The 17,918-nt window shown below is 37.3% G+C and overlaps 2 protein-coding genes, 1 long non-coding RNA gene and 1 pseudogene across 3 annotated transcripts; 3 read left to right on the top strand and 1 right to left on the bottom strand.

Moving 5' to 3' along the window:
• Window positions 1-472: 472 nt before the first annotated feature.
• Window positions 473-3,851, bottom strand: LOC142642461 (alcohol dehydrogenase 1-like; annotated as a pseudogene).
• Window positions 3,852-8,346: 4,495 nt separating this feature from the next.
• LOC142642422 (uncharacterized) lies at window positions 8,347-9,131 on the top strand. The gene is made up of 3 exons (XR_012845655.1): window positions 8,347-8,561; window positions 8,658-8,748; window positions 8,919-9,131. It is a non-coding gene; the product is annotated as an uncharacterized LOC142642422 (long non-coding RNA).
• A 99-nt stretch (window positions 9,132-9,230) lies between these two features.
• On the top strand, window positions 9,231-10,462 carry LOC142644170 (uncharacterized). Its single transcript, XM_075818841.1, has 3 exons — window positions 9,231-9,317; window positions 9,446-10,270; window positions 10,370-10,462. Exons 1-3 carry the CDS (start codon window positions 9,231-9,233, stop codon window positions 10,460-10,462), a joined length of 1,005 nt encoding a protein of 334 aa, XP_075674956.1.
• A 1,800-nt stretch (window positions 10,463-12,262) lies between these two features.
• Window positions 12,263-15,780, top strand: LOC142644172 (protein PIR-like). Its single transcript, XM_075818842.1, has 7 exons — window positions 12,263-12,343; window positions 12,553-12,630; window positions 13,223-13,342; window positions 13,430-13,500; window positions 13,632-13,724; window positions 15,393-15,462; window positions 15,655-15,780. Exons 1-7 carry the CDS (start codon window positions 12,263-12,265, stop codon window positions 15,778-15,780), a joined length of 639 nt encoding a protein of 212 aa, XP_075674957.1.
• Window positions 15,781-17,918: the final 2,138 nt, after the last annotated feature.

The raw sequence follows: 17,918 nt of genomic DNA on the forward strand, positions 1-17,918 counted from the left end.
TCCAGTTTCTAGTTTCATTGTTGTAGACTAGCTGCTGTTTAGCTTAGTTTTTAGTTTTTTTAGGCTTGTTAGTAAGCTCGGCTGCTTTGTTCAGTGTTTGTAATAGGCTTTCTTTTATTTTGCAGTTTTGGGCTGCTGGAGCTGTAGAATTTCTGTACTTTCTTGCTTTTAACAAAATCTCTCACACTTATCTAAAACTGAGAATTTGAGATTGCTTGAAACATTGATGAGAATACTGAATGTGAGAGGGTGATAAGAATTGTTTTACTTTAATGGAGAATTGATTTAGTGAGCATCCACCATAGGCACTGCACTGCTTTAGCATATACATATCTTCAGCTCGCCAGTAATCTTAAAAATCTATAATTTCATACAGTTTGTAATTAACCTATGTTTGCACTAAGTGTGTCATTTTATTTGATGAATAATAAGGGTATATCATTTGGTAACTTGAAGAGACAAGAAAACATACTAAAAGTTCAATGTAAACTCATCGGAGTATTTTGATTTAAATGATCTGGGAAATAGACATTGCAATTCTTTTAAAGCACTCTAAAGAGAGACACAAGACTTTGCTCCAAACTATCCTACCAGAAGCTAATTTCATTTGTGAGTAAAAGTTTATTTTTTTCAATTACACTTAGAATACTCATCATTTCAATCCTGTTCTATGCATCCACGCGGATAATGCATCTAAGGCCTTCACCTCTAAGCATTAACTCAAAGGCCTTGTTGATTTCGGAGAAAGAGACTTCATGGGTGATGAACTTCTCTAGCTCAAGCTCCTGCCACAATATAGAACAATTAGACTGACAAAACTAACCAAAAAAAACAAAGAAAAGAGGGTGAAGCGGAATAAATTACTTGGATTTCTAAATAGTAAATACAAGCCATGTAAAGGTAATTCTTGATAAATAATGGAAGAGAAGACATTGAAAGCAAGAACAATCAGACAAGAAGGAAGAATTAAAGGGAAAACAAAGATGCCCTCATTCCCTCTTGGAGTTTAAGCATAATTTCTCTGGACTTTTTAGATTTATATTTTTATCTTTTGTTTATTCCTCAACTCTTGTCGGATCTTGAGGAAGGATTAAAGCATTCAAATGAGTACTTAATTAAGGTATACCAAAGAGGCCACTAGAGTCTTCTAGAGGCCACTGGACCATTTTCTTGATTAAAATTGCTGTCAGTCACGTGTACAGAAACTAGCATTCTAAGTAAAAGAAGTAATCCTATATGCGGATTGCAAAGTGATCTAATCTATACATTCTATTTTTCAATAAGAAATTCAGCTTACCTTATTCATGTACTTTTGAACCACCGAAGGCAAGTCAGACCGTGGTTTGTAGTTGCCAAAGAAGGTACCCTTTATAGTCCTCTCATTCAAGATATTCATTGGGTGAGTTTTAAATGCATCATCTTTGTTTGGGACACCTACAAGTACAGCAACACCCCATCCCTGCAAAGAAACATACCATATGAAAGATTTTAGAACAATGGATTCGAGATAAAATCTATTTATTACATGAACAGGAGCTCGTGGGAAATTACATCATGAACACATTCAAATGCAGAAATCATTGCATTGATACTTCCAGTGCACTCGATACTTCGATCAACTCCACCATTGGTCATTTCAGCAAGCACCTAAAGAAGTCAAAGAAAGTTAGAAAAGCTGTGAAAGTTGTTTGCACCTTCACAATGAAAGTAAACCAACCTCATGAACAGGCTTGTCATGGTCTTTTGGGTTCACAAACTCAGTGACACCAAATTTCTTGGCTGTTGACAAGAACAAGGAAAATGAACATAAAAAACTAATAAATAAAAAACCAGCAACTCAAGCGTTCCATACTATATCATCAGATTTTGATAGCACCAAGTATCACAATACCTTCATCAAATCTCTTTGCATTCAGATCAACACCGATAATCCTTGAAGCACCCGCAATTCTAGCCCCTTCAGCAGCCTAATCACATAAAACCATAAAATCGTGTGTGTGTATATATATATATTTTTTCACTAGAAACAGTAATTCTGCAGTAGTAATTCCAAAAAAGAGCTATATCAAATAAGTCATCTGCATTAGAAGATAGGAGAGACTCACAGCTAGTCCAACAGCCCCGAGCCCAAAAACAGCTACCGTCGATCCCTTTATGGGTTTTGCAACATTCAAGGTAGCACCAAGGCCTACAGAACTCAATTCTCAACAATAAGAGAATTGAACAAATAACTATCATGCAACTTAATTCAAATGGTTTTTAACCGACCTGTTGAGATTCCACAGCTGAGAACACAAACTTTGTCCAGAGGAGCAGCAGGATTAATTTTGGCAACACTACCAACATGTAGCACAGTGTACTCACTAAAGGTAGAGGTCCCAACAAAATGGTAAATGGGTTGTCCATTAATAGAAAATCTCGACTTGCCGTCATTGAGCATCACGCCTCGGTCAGTGTTTATCCTCAGGAGGTCACGCATGTTGCTCTCCTCTGACTTGCAATGCCGACACTCCTTGCACTCCCCAGTGAAGACAGGAAGCACATGGTCACCAGGTTTGAGGTCTGTCACACCCTCACCAACGCTCTCAACAATCCTAAAATACCAAAATCACCAGAAAGACAACTATATAGTTAGATAAATGTATTCAATTGTATATGAAAGGAACTGAAACACAATTAAAACTATTTGATTGTAACTGGTATATTCTAAATCTTTTTTCTTTTTTTGAAATGTCCATACCCCCAGCTTCATGACCAAATATGCGAGGAAACAATGGGGTCTGTCCCTGCGTATTCAAAAATCAATCGGTTTAAGAATATCTAGCACAGAAAATAAGTATTCACCAGAACAATGCATTTCTATACACGCATAAATCATATATATATGATCAAAATGTGATTACCTTGGCTTCCTAGAAGTAAACATCTGTGTGGCAGAGGGAGGTGAAGAGGATCTTGAGACGAACCTCCATGGCCTGCGGTGGCGCCACTTCCACTTCTTCTATCACTAGTGGCTTTCCAGCTTCCCATGCCACAGCAGCTGCAAAGCACATTCATCAAATAATTAATTGGCAACAACAAAAAACAACATAAACTTAAATAGGATGCAGCTTTGACACTGCTAAAACATAAACTGCCTGCTTGGGGAAAGCTAAAAAGTATGACTATTGTTAAGAAGAAAAAAGTAATGCCCTCAAATTTATACTAAAACATTGGACAAACCTGTCTTGTTTGGACTTCATACTGAAATTGCAATGTAAAGCCTAAAATTAGAGAAACTTTATTTACAAACTACAAATGTATCATCCTAAACAAAGACGAAAATAGAAAATGGATGGTCACATTCAGTCAATTCCGGTACCTGCTACAAACTTCTGAAGTAGCCCTGTTCCTAATGGCAACTGTTTTTCCTCGTTATTATCTTGTGTCAAACACATAGGAGTTCAATTTGTATGGGACAATCAAAAGCAAAACATGTTGCTGTATTGAATATTATTTTTGGTACACAATTAGTATATCCTATTCCAAAACAATCTAGTTTTTGGGAATGACAAAAGCTCATGGCAAATCCTAAAACTAGAAACTACTCAAGATTTAGCAATATAACAGAACCCTTTAAAACAAAAGAAAAAGTGACATCCCAACAAGGGAAATAGAGTTGAGATCATCATAACAAATGGTATATTAAAACAACAAAGAAATGGAAAGAAACCCATTGAACAATCACATGACTAAAACAAGGAAACAACAAGAAGATCAACAACAAAGAATGTCAGAAAAAATGAAAAGGTAGTACCTTTGCAACGTATGACTTGGCCAGCAGTGGTTGAAGACATGTTTTTTTAATTTTCTTCACTCTTTCTTGACTTTGATGTTGATCACAGATTGCTTTGAATTCGTTGCGGAGAGATGGGTATGCTCTATGAGGGTATATATAGCGTTTAGAACACACAGGGTTCCCATATTTGCCTTCCAATAAGGTTCCAACTCCGGGAGGCAAAACCGCGAAGTGATGCCGCTGCTTTTCAAAACCAGCAACCAACAGCTCTTTTGCATGCTTCCTTTTTTTATTAGTTCCTAGCATCTGGTTTCTTGATTCCCAGCATCTGGTTTTGAATTTTGTTGCCATTTACCATTAGATATCTAACATTTTCGTTAGTTGTCACTGTTTAAAAGAATGTAGGAAACTAGCATCTCGAGTTTTATAAACTCGAGATCCAAGTAAAAATCGAGCTTTTAAAACTCGATTTGCAGTGTTCGGCAATACCTTGACGTGGACAAATTTTTCACGTGTAGCCACGTAGAAATCGAGTTTATAAGACTCGAAATCTACACGCCCATTTTCAAACCCCTCCCTGAAACAATCACACTCTCTCAACCTCACTCAAACACTCACACTCTCTCAATCTCTCAAACGCTCTCTCTGAAACACTCTCACTAAAAATTCAAACACTCTCCCTCAAACACCCAAAGCAGTCACCCTCAACCCCTCGGCGTGACCCAACTACGCTCAATCGCCAGGTGGGTTTTTCGGTTTTTTGTTGAAATTTTGTTCCTTTTTTGTTTTGGGTGTTCAATTGTGAAGAAATGTGATCTGGGTTTCTCTTATTTTAATTGGTGAAGGTTGATTTCCTGTCTAATGTTGGTGGTTTTGTTTGATCATATGGGGAATTGATGGTTAATTTGTGTTTTATTTGGCTGATTTTTTTCTGGGTTTTGGTTGGATTTATATGAGATTGGTTTTCGTATTTTTATTGGCAATATGTTTAAGCTCTGCTATGTGGACGAAGTTGGGTGTTTGATGGATATAAATTATCTATTATGTTCAGATTTTATTTTAATTTTTTGCTAATTAGCTCTGTAAATGACTCTGATTGTGGTTTTGTTTTTGTCTCCTCTATACATTGGTTTTTTCTTTGTTCTTTTTTGGACACATTAGGGGATTTTTTATTTATTTTTAATCAGATGTTTGTCTGGGATTTCCTGGTTTTGTGGTTATTTTTATTCATTATCATTTAGGACGTGTGTGGCTATTTTTCATCCAAGAAGTCACTGTATAGCTTTGAAGTGTATTTGTTCTGACTATGTGTCTGGCAACTGCTGCTTGATCCTCTTAGTTTAATATGTTGTTATTTACTTATTTTTATCTTTATTTTTAGTTCTGCAGATAGATACAACAAGAGAATAAACTACAGAACCTTCTTTTTAGTTCTGCTGGATTGGTCTCTTAATTTATTACTATTTCAAAAACCATCTTGGCTTTATATTAATTTTCCATTGGATTTTTCCCTTCGCTTTGTTATCTATTTTAGCAAGAGAATGCGTTTTTCCTGTTATGCCCCTGTTGTTGAGCTTCCCTTAGCTAGATACTATTAAGTGTGGAGTAGTCAGATGTATAGCTTTTTTTTCCCTAAATGATTTTCCAAAAACCGCAAAAGCCGACGCCTTATGACCACCCATTTTGATTTCCGTTCGGAGGATTGAGGACGCAGAGAACCCATCATAGAAAGAAGCTTCATTCGAAACAGAATCAATTGACAGGTCATACATCTCATACTCGATGAAGCTAAGTAACAATTAAGTAAATGACATACCACTGCTACTTTCTGTCTATGCTCGCCTTTACTCCCGTCCAAGACCAAATTGCATCCGAAGGTCCCCATGATTTAGATGAATATCACATGAATCTGGATTAAAAAAATGAGTTGCAATGTCCATTGTCACCTGCAAAATAAGCCACGATTATAAAGTAATACAAACCATTTACAGTTTCACTACGGGCACAAAGAAATGTTTTTTTATGGTGAATTCTAACCCATAAGGAAGGGGAAGAGGAGTTTCGAACTAGTGACCATCACTTCTTAGGTGTGATTCCCAGATTCATGTCAACATAAGCCATGTGTCAATCAATGGTAGTTGTAGTAAACCATGACTTTCAAATGCTTAAGCCGAAGGAAGTGGGTAATCGTCTTTCAACCTCATACTGACACCCTCCCTCCCTTATGTGCAAGCATGCTGAATAACCAAATGTGAGCATTGCACATGAAGAACATAAGAAATAACGAAATGGGGTTTCCTAGGATTCAAACTAAAGATCTATTTTTCAAACCAGGCTCTAATACCATGTCTGCTTGCATTTTTGTCTTATATGGACAATATGGTTTGAAAAACATGAGAACTATTGAGGGTGGATTTTATTTTTTTTTAGTAATTTACACATACACATGCACACGTAGTGAGTCTTAAACTCATCACCTCATCCTCTTACTCTTACAAGGATAGGAGGTGCAATTTGAGAGGTGAAGTTTTCTCAAAAGGGCTAAAACTTCAATTTTGAGATTGTCGTCTCATCAGACATCTGTTTTTGGCAACACAAACAGATGTTTTTCTAGATATTTTAGATCCTTTATCTTGCTTTTAATTCTTTGGGAGCTCCTTTCCTATCTAGTCCATATTATCTTTTATATATATATATATATATATATATATATATATATATATATATATATAATGAAAGGAAAAATGTAGGGACTAGTCAACCATGTCCAAAATTGTCAGGTGTTGATAGTGATTTGTTTAGGGAAAAGAAGGTTACATGAAAAATTAAGTTGTTGTATCTTTTTACTTTGGAACAGAAGCTTTTTTTTTTTATGGAAACAAAATATTTACAGCCTAGTAGTGCTATTTAAAAGGTTGTAAAACTCTTAATAAAAGGTTATGAACAGATAATAATGATATTAAATTTTCAATGAAATTTTTTAGAGTGGTCTCATATTGATAAGAAAAATACTACATGCATTGTATTTTTGATCAACTTGGTGTTAGTTTTGGGGTATATAGCTACTATACATAATTTTTTTCACCATGAATTCTTAGTAAATTTTTAATTAATAACATTTCTGTTACCCAAAAAAATTTAACTGATTTTCCATTCTTTTTTGCAACCCATCATGTCAAAATCAACTACAAAGGCTTTAATTATATCAGCAAAAATCCTATTCAAATTAGAATTTTCAAACTGAAATGGAAACTATAGTGGTGAATCTTTGGTATTTTTGAGTCTCCCATATTATGAAAATTTCTTAGTATACTGGGCAAGATAATTCTAACTACTCTTTAAGTTTAACAGACAACATCTGTTAGACTTGTCACATCTTGTCTTCGAGAAGATTAAACAAATCTCTTTGGATTTTAACTTTACCTTAACAATTTGACAATCACCTTAATCTATTCAGTTCATCATGTTGAGCTTGGTTTTCCGGTATACAGATGGGTGCATTGGTGTCATAAAACAGAGTTTGAGTTTCAAGGGCATCATAACATCAAAACACATTTCAATTATAAGTATCCAAAAACTCTTGTTTTAGCATTCCCATTTAAATCATTCCTCCCTTTGTCCCAACTAGTTTTTTCTGTATTCCATTTTGAGATGTTGCAATATATAGTCTTATTTTGAATGGGGATCTATCTCATGTTTAGTCACATTTCCTTGCATGTAGAATAGCATTCCTTTGCCCCCACACTATTAATGATCTCACAGTTGAGTATCTGAGTGTTTGCAGTATGGAGCCTCGGATTGATGACGAGCCACAGGTCTTGCACCCTGGTCCACTTGACGAGTCATTGTTGACGCGACAACGATATCATCGATCAGAGGAAATTTGGAATGGCGAGGTGAAATATCTAGTTCTAACAATCGCTTTAATTTTTATGTTGTCTTTGACTTTTAGTTAGCAAGTTCTTTCAAAACACAATTTGTAGTTGTAATAACCGCTATAATTTTTATGGATTTTGCAGGACCCGGGCCCACTTACGTGCCGTGGTCGCACTAAGGAGATGGCAAGCATTCAGATGGAAGATAATCGGGTGATTGACATTATCAAGTTGCTAAGGTTGGAAGGATTGTTTAGGGCCCATTCCAGAGAGATAGATCATTGCCTAATTTCGGCCCTAGTTGAGCGATGGCGGCCGGAGATGCATACGTTCCATCTTCCACATGGTGAGATGTCAATCACCCTACAAGATGTGGAGGTCATTTTCAGACTTCCTATAGACGGTGAGGTCTTGGTTGGACCGACTGCTATGGTGGATGGGGATTGGCGAGATCTGTGCATGGAGTTGCTTGGTTTTACTCCGGCGAATGACAACAAAACTTTGGTGGGGCAAAGAATTCTCATCAGCCGCCTTGTTCACGCCATTGCAGTGCCACTGCCTCATGACGCAATGGAGATGCAGATACACCAGTATGCTCGGTGCTATATTTTAGCGCTGCTAGGGGATAAGCTTTTCATGGACAAGTCGGGAGATAGGGTGCATTTGATGTTCTTGGCGTTCCTCCGTGACCTTCGTGATCCGCCACAGTATAGTTGGGGTAGTGGTTGCTTGGCCTGGTTGTACAGAGAGTTGTGTCGGGCAAGCGAGAAAGGGGCATCGCAGATTGGTGGGGCGTGCACATTGGTCCAGTATTGGGCATGGGCAAGGTTGCCATTCTTGTGCCCGAGGATAGAGCCCCCACCTGGATGTGATTATGGCCCATGGCCATATGCTCCACTTGCATTTAAGTAAGTATTTTTCTAATATTGTGTGTGCAATGTACTCTTCTTAGTAACTATAACATGGGTATTATCTTATCTTATGTTATTCGCTTCTAACTGTAGGTGGGTGCGGGTGCCAAGCTCGAAGAGTAGGCCATCCGGCATGGCCTTGATCCACTATCGCGAGCAATTAGTTAGAATTCAGCCGGACCAAGTATGGCAAACAAAAATTTTGTTTGATTATGTTAATTTTCCTTAAGAATATGATTGTTTCATCCTTTAACACATCTTTTGTTTTAATTTTTGTTTTTCCCTTTATCTATGTATTCTCCCTTGTTTTAATAAACTTGATGTTATGATAATTGTTTTTTGTTTCTATTGTAGATTGTGTGGCAGCCATACGAGGCAGACTTCGGCCACCTTCCTGACTTTTGCGTTGCAGGGAGGGATACGTGGACGGCAAGGGTGCCACTTGTGTGTTTTTGCATAGTAGAGATACACCACCCAGATCGTGTCCTTCGTCAGTTTGGGTTGGCGCAAGAGCGACCCGACCATGTTGTGTATGATGAAAGACTGCATAGAATAGACTTGCGTGGGAAGGTGGAGAAGAATTGGAGGGAGGAGCATGGACCGTATATCCTTACATGGGATGAGAGACGACAACGACTTTGCCATGCACCTCCTCAGACTGGTGAGATGCCTCGCGATCATGACTATTACCGCTGGTACCGTCCAGTCACTCGAAAGTATGTCGATCACAACAGCGCAAAATTAGATATATCGGTAATGTGTTCTAATTAGATATATCTTAGTTGAGTGTTTAGGTAGATTAATAAGTACTATATTATCCATTCTACAATTGATACGTAAATGTCTCAAATCTAATTGTACTGGTTCTTTCTCGGTTTCAGATTGAAAGCCATTTAGCGCTGTTGGAGATGCTTCCTGTAGGCAGCCGAGCCCACAACCATGTCCGACGCGTCCTAAATGATCTGGCTGGGCTTGGTGGTGGTCCTGCAGCAAATGGGGAGGCAAACAATGAGCATGAGACTGAATCAGCAGCTACTGCAACCCCAAGCACAAGCGCAGCACCCGTAAGTACATCGACCCGTGCTACTGCAACTAGGGGCCGTGGTGGGCCTGTTACAGCAAGCCGAAGCACAAGTGCAGCTAGGGGCCGTGGTGGGCCTGCTACAGCAAGCCGAAGCACAAGTGCAGCTAGGGGCCGTGGTCGGTGTGCAACAACCACTCGGGTTGTAAGTAGTCCTGAGATATCTACACCCATCCCGCATGCATCTCTCCAGCCTGAGGTCCCTCCACCCATGGTAGATGCATCTCCTCAGCCCGAGGTCCCTTCACCCACCCCACCTTCGCAGCCCAGTTTCGATCTCGGTATTCATTCTCAGTTGACCCCTCCTATGCACCCCGAGACACCCTCAAACCCATCCACCAGCTCCAGTGCACCCACTTTGCCCATAGACCCACCCCGTACGGAACCCATGACAATGATCCCCACTCCTGGCCTGTACACAGAGCATCATTACCCACCTACCTCATCCTCATCTGACCCTCTAGGACCTCCAGTTGGGATTGACACTCTTCAGCCAGATACTGATGTACCGGACGAGCATCCCCCTCATCAGCCCTCACCCCCACGAGGTAGACCGCAACGTGCTAGAAGAGCTCCCACTTGTGGGACAGGTGGACACAAAATAGGACACAAAGGCAGCTCTATGGTACGATACCATTAATTACGATGTATAGGCCTATTTTGCAGTTCATTTTATCTTATCATTACACCAAATATTGACTGTATGCATCTAATGTTTTTGCAGCATGATGATGAGCCTAAGGATGATGCCCCGCAGCCTCCTCCCCCGCCCAAACATTACACGAGAGTTAAAAAACGCAAAATTGGTGAACCTTGAAAAAGAGGTTTGTTACAGAGGTAATGTCTAATGTGATCTTTTTTCCTGTTGGGGCTCTTATTTGTTGTGTGTGTGTGTTTGATGCTTCATATTTTTACAGCTTTAAGTTTACAATTTTTACTAGAAGTATGGCATTGGTTATTTGTTAGTGTGTTTGAATATGGTACTCTTTATAGCAACTATTTTTTTTTTTAATAAACTTCTTTATAGCAACTAAGTTGAATGTATGTACGAGAAAACCCAAGTCCTTGATTTCTCCACCCTTCCTCAAAGCTTTGTTTTTGTGTGGTTCTTCTTGTTTGAATTGTTATGCTGTTTTGTTCTTTTATATATGCCTAATAAGTGACGTATACTTCTTTTTACAGTACATACATGGTACGGCTGCTCGAGGAGTTCATTATCTACATCGGCCAGGGCCATTACTTCAGGATATTGGGTTTCTTCTTCTTCCGGTCTGTATCAATTTGTTCTCTTTTTTCTCCCGGTTTGTGTAATGTACTTCTTATTGTAGAATTCTTTTCTTATATTTAATCTTTATGTGAAAATAGGAACTTGGGAAAGACAAAGCTTATATCAGTGAGACTTTATTCACCCTCATTTTTATATCTTTCTTCTTGGTAAGGCTTTGCTGTTGTCTTTGCTATCTTGGTTATATATCTTTGTATGGCTGCATCTCGTAACCATTCTTTTCCTGTTTGAAGTGCTGTATTCTAGAGTGTTGACACTGTTTCCATTGAATTATGTTCTTTCTTTGTTGCATCGGGAATTCGGATTAATGGAAGACAACATGCTAAATTTTGTACATTTAAATTCAGTGCTTACTATTTTTTGATAAGCAACTCACGTACCTCCTGCAATATGCCTTTCTCATTGCCTCCACGAGACTATTGATTTTCCTGTTGCCTTCTTTGTTCTATAAAGTTAGGCAAATCGGTTTATTAGGAATGTGCACTATTTATTTGTAAATTATACATGCACCTAATAAGTTATTTGAACCCATGACCTCACCCTTCATCACATTCTTATAGTTGATGTGCATGCTATGTTATTCTTAAGAAGCGTAGTTCTTGCTCAAAAGGTTTTGTAAAAAATTCCTTTGAATTGTTTATATAAAATACTTTTGGACATTATTTGATTATATAAAGGAGGCTCTTCTGCTATATTATTCTTTTTGAGTTGCTGTTTGGGGGTGGGTTTTCTTTGACGTCTACCAGTACAAAAAGGGCCCTCCTGGCAGGAACTTTTTTGGTTCCCCAGGGCCAAAACAAGATTTTATTCAGTGCAAAAATGCTTTCTGCTTAAGATAGGATTTTGAGTAGAAGTTCTTGTTTTCTATGTGGAACATATGAGCAGTGCTATGCCTTTTATGATTTTGGAAGCAGAGGATTGGAGAATATTTTTTGGACTTGGGAAGTAGTTCTGAAGGGCATGTCTGTGAGGCTTTTAGAGTTCTCAGTGAGGAGTTGTGGTAGGGACAGAATACTATTGCTTGGAGGGCAGTGTTCCTGTTTGTGATGAGGAGCATTTGGTTGGAAAGGAATAAGTGCATGTTTGAATGCAAGGATAATTGTTCGGAGAGCTCAAAATGGGTTTTCTCCAGGAATTTATTCTATTTTTATTTTATTTTTGATTTTGTAAGATCCTCTTTCACAGCTTATTGTTCTTCTTTGAGCAATGTATGTGTCTAGGGACATAGCATGGTTAGAACACACACACACACACACACAGAGGCAGGTTCCCGCACAAACATGTGCTTGTGTGTTTCTAGGGGCATAGTATGGTTTGAACTGTAATTAAAAAATGCTTCCTTTTGTAGAGTACAGTGACGTTTCTGCATACCGCCTATCTTTATCAGAGGACACAAAAGCTCTCAATCAGCTGGTATGCACTTCTTGTTTTCTCAATTTGCTTTGTCTTTTGAAAGCATAGAAGTTATTGTCCAAGAATTTACCTTCTTTTCAGAAAATTGGGATGTTTAAATGTCAGATGTAAATGCAAGTTGAAGTCTATAATTACAATTTGATTCATTCTTCTTTAGAATTTTTCTACTATTGTCATTTTATGGGATAGTGACTCTGTAAGACGTGCAGAATGTCCTTATCCAAGAGGGGAAGGATATGGCATCTGTGCTTTATACATATCGCAGTTGTGTCAAAGCGCTTCCTCAGGTCAGTTTTGGGTTTAGTTTGTAATGCTTTTTTTTTCCTTTTCTTTTCTGGACATCAAGTGTATGCATGGTCATTGTTGCTAATTAGCATTATATGGAGAACTGTGCCTGCAATCATTTATCTAAAACTACTCCTTTATGCTTATATATATATATATATATATATATATATATATATATATATATAAATGTGCGTGCGGCTTAACCTGAAAGAACCTTCCCGTCTGTTTGAACTTGAAGTTCTTTTACATTTTCACAAAAATCTGGTATTTCAAAATGAATGAAGTTCCTAGTTTGTATATTTTCAGTCACTTATATACTTTATCATGGCCCGAGGACTGCTGTATGGTTGGAATATGCATTGAATGATGACTATCAGCTTAGGCTTTTAGGATTGTTAGTAATTTATCATATTTGCATTGCGGGTGGTATTGATTTTGTATCTGTCTTTACTCTATACCTTCTATTTAAGTTAATAAATCTGTGTGTTGGATCCCACTCATTAATATAGAATAAAAATTAAATTTATCCTCTTCCATCAGCATTGGCTTGTGGGATTATGATAATTTATAAATAAAAATCTATATTGGCAGCTTCCTGATTCTATGAAGCAAAGTCAAGCTGACTTGTATCTGGAAACGTATCAAGTTTTGGACTTGGAGATGAGTCGTTTGCGTGAAATTCAACGATGGCAAGCATCGGCTGCATCAAAAGTATGAGCTATTTGTTTACTCTTTTGTTTTCTGTTTTTAAGCTTGATTCAAACTTCCAGTTCCGATTATAGGTGTTTTGTGATGCAGTTAGCTGCTGATATGCAACGCTTTTCTAGGCCTGAGCGCCGCATAAATGGCCCGACAATCACTCATCTCTGGTCTGTTTTATTTATTTATATATTTATTTTTGGTTTGGAACTGATTCCTCGTTTTTCTGTTTTTGATACTACCTCATTTCAAGTGATGATGGCTAGTAGCTATCCCCTTAAGACATCTTTCTCTATTTTAGGTCCATGTTGAAGTTACTTGATGTCTTGGTGCAACTTGATCATCTCAAAAACGCCAAAGCAAGCATACCTAATGATTTCTCTTGGTATAAGAGGTATGGAAATCATCTTTGGTCTGTATTATTTTGCTATATCTTGGTTATATCTCCTAGGCTCCTTGAAATGGGTTTACATACTATTTCTTCTGTTTGTTCTTTTGATCATATTAATTGGGAATGCTCTTTTCATTGGGTCAGAAGATGTTCAAAGCAGAAATCTTAGGCAGGATAGACAATGAGAAAACGCACTGGAATTTTCATTTTCAGATACAAGGAAGTAGGTTTCTATTTAGTAAAACAACAGTGCTGAAGAAATGATGGGATTTCTTTCTTCCTTGATTGGGGATGCATGCTGGTTGACGGGTGCTGAAACTCCCTTTCCTTTCATGGTCTGGGTGTGCTTTTGTATCTAAAAAATAAAAAAATGAATAAGGATAGCAAGAGAAAGTCTATCCTGGTTTCAAGACTCATTGGGTGTCTGTGCATGTGATGTACCAATCAAAAGAAAAGAAAGAAAAGAAGAACAAGAGGAAGCCTAAAGTAGTCACACCTAGAGTTTCCTTAGCATAAAACTAACGAAAGATTCCACACTCTGGCTAGCACTTCATAGTTGACTTTGCTGGTTGAAAGTTGTGGACTCCCAGTAATATAGGATTAGGAATGCCAAGCAGCACACACACACACACACACACATATATAGAAAAGCCAACAGGATCTTGCAATTGTACTTTGAAGAATGAAACTGAACTTAAAGCTATTAAAGACCAACTGTAGACATTATTCTCATTCTTGTTCCTTTTAGCATTTTTGCATAGACATTCTGTTAACCTCCAGCTGAATTTTTAGAAAATATTTGGAACACCTAACGTATTCCTTATTATAATAATAATAATAATAATAATAATATTATTATTATTATTATTTATTTATTTATTTTAATAAATTTATGCTTAGGATAATACTGAATTTGAATTTTTTTGTGCTTAGGAATACAAGATATAGCTTAAGTAAGATCGGCCTTAGTGTCAATGAAACATTATTGTAGTCCAGGCTTAGTCCTTGTAATAGAATTTGATGCCCCAATTATTCAGTTCAAAATTTCTAAATATACTTACAAGAAATTCTCCCCAAATTTCAAGCCTGTGGGGTTAACAAGAAAATAAAACAAAACTGAAAAATAAAAATTCATAAAATGACAAGATTGAGTCAATGAAACACCTTTTACTTCACTGTTAAGTGGCCGAATATTTGGTTAGTTGTGTTTGCTTCATTCTAGGTAGCTTTGTTTATGCCGAAGACTACAATGGTTGCTGGAACACAAGAGTTCCAAGATATGGAAAGCGCTACCATTATGTGTATTTTGGAGAATGAGAGGAGGAATTGAACTTTTGATGGGATTGGACCCCCAAATCACGTTCTAAAGTAATTTAGTTGAAGGAAGGTATGACTGAATGACTATTTTGTGTAGTATCCTTGCATCCTCCTTTCTAGAATTTTTAGATCTTTAGAATCTTAGATTGTAATCACTTAGGGCACATTTGTGTATTTGAAGTAGTTCATCTTTTGAATAAAATTATGTTACTTATCAGAAAGAAAACAAGATTTGCTATTGATTTATTAACCCTTTTGATAAAATTTCTCCACAATTATTAGCAGTTTATTTCTTAAATTTTTTTAATTGAATATTCACACAAGTCAGCATTCAATTTATCTCTGAATATTCAGGACATTCACACAAGTCAGCATTCAGTGGCAAGACACTGATTCAATGAGGGAGGAGTTAGATGATTTACAGGTGTGCGAGTGTGGTTCCCTTTGTTTCTTTACATGTAGATACAAGATGAATTTAATGTATGGCTGTTTTTGTTTGGGAACTTTTTTTTTTTTTTAACCCGGGGGGGGGGGGGGGTTGGTTTTACATTCACAATTGATATTGTGCCATTCTGCTAGTGGATTGATTGCAATTATCTTCTCACTATTTGTGCAGATTTTCTTAAGCACAAGGTGGGCTATCTTATTGAATTTGCATGTTGAGATGTTCCGTGTGAACAAGTATCCTGTCTATGTTACTATTATTTTTGATATATTGACTACTGTGGAAAAATCTATATGATACCTGGAGTGATTACATTTTCCTTGTTTGATAGTTAAATTGATACATGTTTTACAACAAGGATAATAACGACAAATTTGTCTCAAAACACTGGCCACAATATTCTTCAATTATCATGGGACTGTTATTGCTTGGCATAAGTTCAGCTGCAAGTTCATGACTTAAATGTAGTTCTGGCTTGGTGCAAGTGCAACCCAAGGTTGAATAGGAGCCCTAAGGGTCTAGTTGTTGAAACATATGAATCCTTTTTCCATTTAATTCATTGTGTCATAGGGTTTGAAATAAACATTAAGAGAACATGGATTTCATTTTTTTAACAAAATCTTCTCGCTTTATCTTGTTTGATGGAATGGTTTTGCATTGAAATTTTACAGGCCTACCAGTGGAGAAGTTGCAACAGACATCCAAGTAGATGGAGCAGCCTAAGCTCACAGAATGGCCTTCTAAGAAAGACATAGGCCATATGTTTGAGTTTATAGCATGTTATGTTGCATGTGAAAGAGCTAATGTCTCAAAAAGTGTCTGAGTCGATTTTAGAATACTTGACATCACAAAATAATTTTCCAACTAGTGTTTCCTCTCATCACATAACTTCAACAAGAAGGGAGAAGCGGTGCTTGCCCTTCTAGATTTTATATGGTTTGTGGTTTGAAATTTTGTTCAATTGCTGATCTCACTTTTTTTTTAGTTTGAGCCACAAAGCTCTTGGTTGATAATCTCACATTTGGTTAAATTTCCATGATGACATCAATGAGTTATCTGCGGGGTGTTTGGGTTATAGAGACTAGTTACAAAGATTTTATTTTTTACTTTTATAATTTGTAAACTCCTTATATAGTATAAATTGCCTTAATCGGCTCGCAATGGTTTTTCTTTTGGAGATGTTTTTTCCACTTTATCATTTGGTGCATTGCCAATTTGTGGTTAATAATCACAATCTTGCGGAAGACAAAATTGAGATAAATTGATAATTAATCAATAATTTCGGTGGATTGTCAACTAAGGTTAAAATTTGTATCTTATTTAAAATTTACAAGAAAAAGAAAAAGAAAAAAAAGAAACAAAAGCAGAGAGTTAAGGCGTGACGTGTAGGAAATTATTTGATTTGAGAAAAAAAGCTCGGTGGTTTAGTTGTTTCAAATGTTAGATCTGTTCAGTGGGGCTCATGGAACCTTTGGAAGTGGAATGCCAAAGGATGATCAGAGTCTTTGATGACAATGGAGATGGACGAATTGATTTCAAAGAATTTGCCAAAGAATTTAAATAATGACATTCAGTATTACGTTAGAAAAGCGAGTTTTACTCACGTAATATTGAGTTTAGACCGTAATTTTCACCAAGCACTTATAATTCTTGCAAACACTAATACAAGTACATCTTTTCATAACATACCAACAACGAACAACAGGGAAAAAATGAGCAAGTGATTTCCTATAAACTTAGCCAAAAGTAATGAACAATTCATCTTTAGATTTGCAAAAGGTGCACGTACAATAGGATCATTTGCCCTCACGATCAACAACATTTTGTATTGCACAAAACGTGTAGACATCAACAACAACGTTGAATGTTCGTAGGTAGAAATTTTTGGAAGTCAACATTGCTTGAATCTGAGAAGTCTGAAATGTCACTTTCATCATCTAACGCAGTAATTTCATTAATAGACTTTATGGCTCGCTCTTGCGCCTTCCCCTGTAGATGCTTCCTAGCTTTTTGGACTGCATGAAAACGGTCTAACCGCCTTTGCATTTGATTGTTTTCTTGTTCAAGGCGAGCAAGTATGTTGGCAGGCTCATCTCTAGGTAACTCGGCTGAGCGTGCCTTAGGAACTCGTAACCCGTGCCATCGACAATACACCTCCAACTCACACCTCTTCTCGTATAGGGTTGACCATGGTGGTTCTGCTACGGTGAACTCCATTGCGGTGGTATCTGTACTTAGTTTTGTAGGTTTGCCGACCATGATGTGGCTAACGCTTCCAAGACTCTCGTACGTGTATATTGGCATATTTACGAAATCTCTCTTCTTTCCAACCCATTTCCCTCTATAGTGGTCTGTGTATGTTTGTAGTTGTTGATCTGCTGGAACTTGTGATAATTCATTTGTTGAAGTAGATTGAAACTTGTTTCTACGTGTAC

This window comes from Castanea sativa, chromosome 7, assembly GCF_040712315.1.
Source record: "Castanea sativa cultivar Marrone di Chiusa Pesio chromosome 7, ASM4071231v1".
NCBI classification, from domain to species: domain Eukaryota; kingdom Viridiplantae; phylum Streptophyta; class Magnoliopsida; order Fagales; family Fagaceae; genus Castanea; species Castanea sativa.